This window comes from Alligator sinensis, unplaced genomic scaffold, assembly GCF_000455745.1.
Source record: "Alligator sinensis unplaced genomic scaffold, ASM45574v1 scaffold134_1, whole genome shotgun sequence".
Lineage (NCBI taxonomy): Eukaryota > Metazoa > Chordata > Crocodylia > Alligatoridae > Alligator > Alligator sinensis.
In genome coordinates this window covers 3,826,199-3,833,300 of record NW_005841920.1, presented here as the reverse complement: position 1 = coordinate 3,833,300, position 7,102 = coordinate 3,826,199, and the positions used below count along the sequence as shown (strand labels likewise).

Below are 7,102 nucleotides of genomic sequence, written 5' to 3'. Positions count from 1 at the left end.
CCGCCCGGGGGAGCCACTACCACATGCCCACCTTAAGCAAACGCCGGTGTGCCCTTACAGAGTGCACCCGCTCACACGCGCTGCCCGTGCGCGGCTCCCTATCGGCTGAACTAAGAGGGATCTGAACGGCTTCTCTTTCGGATCTGCCTCAGCTGTGCCGGCACCCTCTGCCCCACTTACCTTAGGGGAATCAGCTACTGCTGCCCCCTCTGCTGCCACCGCTGCTGATTGCTGCCTGCTGCCTCCGCCGCCAAGGTAAGGGGTCACACGTGTGCGTGGGGCACACGTGCGCCCTGGTCCCTCTGCTCCCGACCCCCATTCTTGATGGGCAATTGGCTAGTTTAAATATATATTGGACTAGATGAAGGGTGGCCAACCTGTAGCACACGTGTCATAAGTGGCATGGTCAGTTTGTGTGTTTGGCACATGGCAGGTAGGGTAGAAGATAGAGCAGAAAGCAGAGCAATGTACTGGTTAGAGGAAGTGATTTGGAGTGGCAGTTGGGGAGGATGTGGGCCTAATTTGTGGCACACCAGACAAAAAGTTTGGTCCCCACTGGGCTAGAGTATGAGACAAAGCAAGGGTGAGCACAACTGGATATAAAAGCAAGTATGAGACAAAGCAAGGGTGAGCATGACTTTCTCCATTTCAGGTGAGTGTACTAACTACTAAGCTGTTGAGTCATGTTCACCCTTGCTCCTTCTCTCACCCAATATGTATTTAATTGTTGCAAGCAAAGTGCGGCAGCTGCACAGGTGAATTATAGGCTATATTGCTAGAATACCGTATATCCTGGTGGCTGGGAGCTGGGATATGTGCGCTCAGTAACTGGACTTAAATGGGTGTAGGCACCTCCTTGCAGCTAACACTGAGGTGCCAAAGTCTCAGAGAATGGTGAGTATGAAATGCCTGTGTCTTCAGTGATTCCTATAGGTTAATTTAGGTGGTTTCCTATTTAGCACACTTGATATTGAACTCTCTCCATGGATTTTGGGAATCTAGGTGCCTAACTGTGTAGGCTGTGGATTCCACTAGTTGGCTAGTTCCTTTGGGGAATAGTGATTATTTCATGAACGTGAAATCTTGTTTTCTGGCCATCGAGATATGCACCTCCACTTCCATGGAGTTAAACCAGTGTCAAGTTGCTAGAAAACAAGAAGCAAGCTCACAAATCCTAGTGCAATCATAACTGTGTTTGTTTGAAAAGGATTTCTAGTATGAAAAAAATGTCTATCATGAATAAGGCATTATAAAAGAGATTTTTAAAAAGTCCCAAGAGGTGGAATTCTGTTCCCTTTCTGATCATCTAAGTGGCATTTTTGGTCACCTACATGGTATTTTTCTTTTTTTCCCCTCCTGATTTCTTTTATTTTTTTTCTCCAAATGATAACGTAGTGTGAAAATGTAATTAGCAAATGTTTAACACTTTTAACATTGATGTACTCTATGTGCATATTTGTTCTAGAATGTCTTGTTGCACATCTTGGCTTGTTTTAAATAATCATTTTTGGTTGTAGAACTTGAATGGAAGTTAGCAGAATCTGGAGCAATTAAAACTGACTTAGAAGAAAACCCAAAGAAGGATATTATTAATATGATGATATCTTCTATTAGAAGCACTTCTGTTCATGATGACACCAATAGTACAGGGAGTAATACTGATGAGACCAAGTGTTTCTTAAGTAGAATGTTTTAATGTAAGGAGTCTGCGCAGATGTTTTTGTGTTGGTCAAATAAATATTACTGATTTAATAAATCTGAAGCAATGCAGACTTGTTTTATTTTTATATTTGCTATTTAACATTTTAGAAGAAAATTAATACTGTATAGAAGACAAATTTTACCTTTGGATCTAGAGACATACTTCCATTGAAGTCAAGAGCCCTCTTTCTTGATTTCATTCAACCCCTGCTCAAATGGAGTAGAGCCAGAAACAGAGAGAACTGATTATGGCTGATTCAGAATTGCCCAGCCTCAGTGCAAGTTGGATAGGAGTAGTCCTAGCTAATACCACTGGTGTAAGGATTGGATGTAGTCACCTTCCCCAACCTTTTCACCCCAACAACTCATAGAGCAAGGGTGTGTAACAAGGAACCAAGCCCCTGTTATAAAGAACAGAGAGAAGAGCCTGGAAATCGGGCCTGGCCCCTTCACCTTTTGGGTCAGCAAGGTCCAGGTGCAACTCAGTAGGCCTTATGACTGAAAGGTCCAGACAGATAAAAGCTTGCCCAGCAGAGAGAGAGAGGGTTGGATTGCCCTGCCTGAAGGAGAGAAGGCCTTGTTAGACTCTGTAAGTAGCCCTGGAAAGGGAGAAAGTTTTGTTGCAGTTTTCCTTTTTAGTATTGTACATCAGCCTGGGAAGGAAAACCTGAATGCCAGTTTCTTTTCTAAAAGAAATGAAGAGGAAGAGGAAACATACTGGCCACCCTGCTGGCAACAAGGGAAGAGAGGCAGAGGAGGAGGGATATGTAATGGAACAGTGGCATGCAGGCAGTGGATCACAGCTCTGCCCCAGGTCTGGACCATGCTGTTACCACTGCAAGATCCCAGCCTCGGCCTCAAAGCAGCTCCTTGCTCAGCTGTACGCCCTGCCAATACTTCTGGGGCCAGTCTCGATGAAAACCCTGGCCCTGTGCAATCATGGCCCCACAGCTGCTTGGGTCTCCATGGAAATCAGCTGCAGGGACATGACAGGGGCTGCTGGGAAATGGAGTCCGGCCACCAGCTGGATCCACCATTTTGCCCACCCTCGTATAGAGGTACTTCTTGTCTGTGTTTGCATATTTTTTTTATATTTTGTGGAGTAGAAGGTATATGATGTCTTTAAAAGGAGACTGTAAAATTAAAAGCTCTGTTTTGAATAGATTCACAGATTCATAGATTGTAAGGAGCTGACTGGAAGGGACCTCACAAGATCATTGGGTCCAGCCCCCCTGCACTAGGCGGGAAAGACAGCTGGGGTCAGGGGACCCCATCAAGGTGACCGTCTAGTCTCCTCTTGAAGATTTAGGATACAGTTAGAAGGACATGAAGTTATGGGAATTTTTTTTAGCCAACTGACAACATATATGAAGAAGGGAGATAGAAGTGCATCAGTCCTCAGTCCTGTCAGCCTTCATTGTCACTAGCAGTCTTCCAAATTAATTTTATCACAATCCCATCACTAGCTGACCACAGATGAAAGGACTAGAAGAAATGTGTTACAAACACTTATGCACTTAATATTTTCAGACTCATCATTAAGAATGAGAGACAGACAAAGAAATGACCATTAATGTTGTCTAACATCCAGTCAGCAGGGTATATTCTAGAGGTAATTACTCTGCCTTCAGTTGTTTGTATGAATGCAGTGGATTTTTTAAAGGACATTACTATAAATAACTAGTTTATAAATAAAAAGAAAACAACTATTTTAAAAATTATTTCTAGGAAATAAACCAATAGTTTAAATCTTGGATCAGATTCAAAGAAATATCAGTAGATATTTTCTAATTTTCATAAGTTCTGCTATTTAAAATTAGAAAGTTAAAAAGAAACAGGAATAGGTAAAGTGATAATTATAGGATGTCTGTAGCTGTGTGATAACTACTTCCTTTGCCAAAATAAGGGCTCTTGTTTAGCCTTTGCCTTAGAGAAATATGAGCTAAATCGAGCCCACATTGATGTTAATTTTTTAATTTGGGGAAATAATTTATATAGTCTTAATATAAACAATTTTCAAAATAATTTCTCAACTTTTTTACCACTTCCTTTATTTACCAAAGACCTATATTCTTTTCCATGCTTCACTGTTTCTTTGATTTTTTTTTTTTTTTTTTTTTAAGATCAAAGATATAGAGGTATGTATGTATTAATATACATATTTGCTGTCAGAGGTAAAGAGAAGGGTCCAGTCAGCTAAATGTGTCTCCTTTGCCCTCTTGACTTCAGGCAGGAGCATATCTTTTTCTTCAGCATTTTTGTATAAAGGATATACCCCTGGGGTCACATTTTAAAGAAGGATTTAAGTACCTGCAAGTTGGTTGCCACAAAACCTAATTTTTAACTATCTGACTCCAAAGCTAAGAGTTAACAGCTAAACTCCATAGCTTAGTTAGGTCACTAAGGGGGGAGGCCTTTGTTCTCGTCCCTGCATTTAGGATTATTTTTTAAATTTAATTTAAAACTGTAGGCAGTTCACAGAGCATGGACCAGAATCCAGGACTTACTCCTCTCAGCTGAGGGCCCTAAACACTATAGGCTACTGACTCAGGCTTCTTCCTGTTTACTGTCGTTCTGGCTTCACACATGTGGCTGCACAATCTAGCTAAAACAGAAAAAGTGAAGTATGCCTTATGCAGCCTTGCCCATAGTCTGGTGGTTAGTGCCCTGTCATTCTCTGGCTGTAATTTTGAGTAAAGGTAACCCTGGCTGCTGTGTTTTGGGCTATGCTCAATCCTATCAGTGTGCGTTTGACAGGCTCCGTGCATACCAATGAAATTAAGACCGTCAGGGTTCTTAGGTTCCCCTATATCTAGTTGTTGGAACTTAGTAGGGCTCTTATGGGAATGGGATGTCTTGTTGCTCATACTAGGGCAGTTCTGGGGCGTGCCAGAGACTGTCATTCAGGGATCAAGGCACTGACTAGGGCTTGAATAGGTAAGTGGAATATGAGAACAAATCTGGTCAGAAAGTCAGGAGGTTAATCCAGGAGCTAAATCCAGGGACAAGCTGAGTTAAGAAGCCAGGAGATCGGAGGGCAAAGTCCAGGGATGAGCTGAGTTGTAGGATCACGAGAAAGTAGGGATAGAAGTGTCCTCACAAGGACATCTAGTCCAGCCCTCTGTTCATGGCAGGATCATTCTTGACTAAATCATCCCAGCCCAATGTCTTCCAAGTTAGGAAGCTGGAAGATAAAACAAAAAGCAAAGCTAAGGAACAAGCTGGAGGGAGCACCAAAGCACTCTTGGGTCAGGTTGCCCTGTTGCCCAGACACTTCTTGTTCCAAGTCAGGGGTTTACATGTGGGGAATGGAGGGTCGGCTGACCCTGGCCAGCCACTCTGGTTAATGGGGTAGTTGGAGGGTTAGGCCCTATTCAAGGCTTCATACTGGCTTTAACCTGTCTGGGTGCCTAGTCCTGGGGCAAACCAAGTTAAGCGGCTGTGGTATCAGGCCAAGGCCTCAGGTTTGAGGCTGTGGCCTGACAAAAACATGACTGTTGGTAGCTATGAGATTTCAGGTGGCAAAGGTACTAAAAAAGTTTAATCTCCAGAGGTTTTTTGGACCTCAATTTTGGGCTTAGATGCCTGAAGCTCACCTAACTCTTTCTTTGGACCTGGCTCCAGGCCAATATCAATTTTTGTATTTACATTTGCCTTTCATGCTGCCTTCTCTTCATCTTGAGCTACTGTGTTTGCTATGACTAGAGAAAGCTGAATAAAACAGCATACATACAGGAAGCTGAGACAGATTTTTTTTTTATGGAATTTACAAACTCTTGACCCAAGGACTCCACAGTACAGTACAGGGGTGACTGGTGCCTCCTGAGTCTGGGGGGGGCACCCATATCCACTCCTATACTTCTGTGCCGTGGCTTTATGCCCCCCCCCCAAGCTGTCAGCCCATGCAGCAAAAAAACTGCCTTGTCCTTAGCAGTGCCAAGTCGGGTGTCAGTCTCAGGGGGGGGACAAGACGCCCCCCCCCCCCCCCCCCCCTACCAGTTGCCTGTGGTATAATACAAGAAGGAACTAGATAAACTCTGAAAGAAACTACCTCTGGAAAAACAGGAGAAGATTAATGCTTCCTTCTACCTGCTGAGAGCCCAGGTCAGGAAGATCCACAAACCTGACAACTAAGGGCACCTCACTGTCTCTGGCATTGGCACCATTGGGGAGGGGGTTTTTAGTTACACTGACTCAATCGTATTTCCATATGCCATGGGAGCTACCAGCAATTTGAAAGAAAGCACAGATTTCCCAAAGAAACTAACTTTCATTGACAAGCTTCCAGCTCACACCCTATTAGCTACCATGAATGTTACATTTCTGTACACCAATATCCTCCATGAGGGTGGATTACAAATCATAAAGAACATTATCCCTGAAGAAGGAACTGCTTCTGTTTCCATTACACTCCCGTTTTTTTGTCCTCATGCACAACTATTTCAGATTTGGAGACTCCCTATATCCAGAAATGAATGGCATTGACAGGTGCACGCACATGGCTCCTAATATGCTAAAACATTTATGACAGACATTGAAGTCCACATCCTACACAGCTGTTGTCGTATCCCCTGATTAACCAAAAGTACATTGAAATCTTTATTATATGAATGGATGGGAAGGACTCTAGGGAAATTCCACCAAGACTTTAACAACTTCCACCCCTCCATCAAACTGACTCTGAAATATTGTCAGCAAACGTAACTGTTTCTTGGATACCCCTGTGAAAGTTGCAGTGGCACAGAGTGCTTATTTGCATACCCCTATTGGTATGCAAAGCTGAATTACAGGGAACTGAGTCTCTTATCCATTGGGGGTTGGACTAGATGACCTCTCAAGGTCCCTTCCAGCTCTTCTTTGATTCTACAATCTGCATATCTTCCATTGGTATGCATGGGCAAAGGAGTAAAACTCTTGTGCTCTTTAACTTTAATAACAGCATGTGTTTTAACTGCTTTTGACAATTTGAATATAAGAAGCCAAGGGAATCAGGCTTATGTGCAGCAGCCCTGCCTGTCAAAATTGTAAAGCCTATAAGGATACTGATGCTATAAGAGAAAGTTGGGTAAATGTTTCTGAGGGGATCAGCATTCACAATGACTTGCATGGGAAAGAATGACGGGAAGAGAGGGAAAGCTCTAGGTGGGAGCTCTCCTAAGGGGATGGTATTATATCTCCCCATCCAGCCTTGTGCTGGTGATGTACAAATCCCTCTAGTGGGTTCAGGCTGAACCTGTTACCCACTTCTTTCTAAAAGAGCTGAAATCCTTGAGGTTGCTCAGGGTCTTAAAGAGCTGGATTGCTTCTGCAACCAGAAGAGCAGCATAGATTCATAGATGTTAGGGTCGGAAGGGACCTCAATAGATCATCGAGTCCGACCCCCTGCATAGGCAGGAAAGAG

The 7,102-nt window shown here is 43.4% G+C and overlaps 1 protein-coding gene across 2 annotated transcripts in view; it reads left to right on the top strand.

Moving 5' to 3' along the window:
• PDCL2 (phosducin like 2) overlaps window positions 1–1,703 on the top strand; it is a 35,505-nt gene extending 33,802 nt beyond the window's left edge. For both annotated transcript variants that reach the window (XM_006019024.2, XM_006019025.2), the window contains exon 6: window positions 1,518–1,703. In XM_006019024.2, the coding sequence (XP_006019086.1) occupies window positions 1,518–1,696 (179 nt within the window). In that variant the 3' untranslated portion in view covers window positions 1,697–1,703. The remainder of the gene's footprint in view (window positions 1–1,517) is intronic.
• The last annotated feature ends 5,399 nt before the right edge of the window (window positions 1,704–7,102 follow it).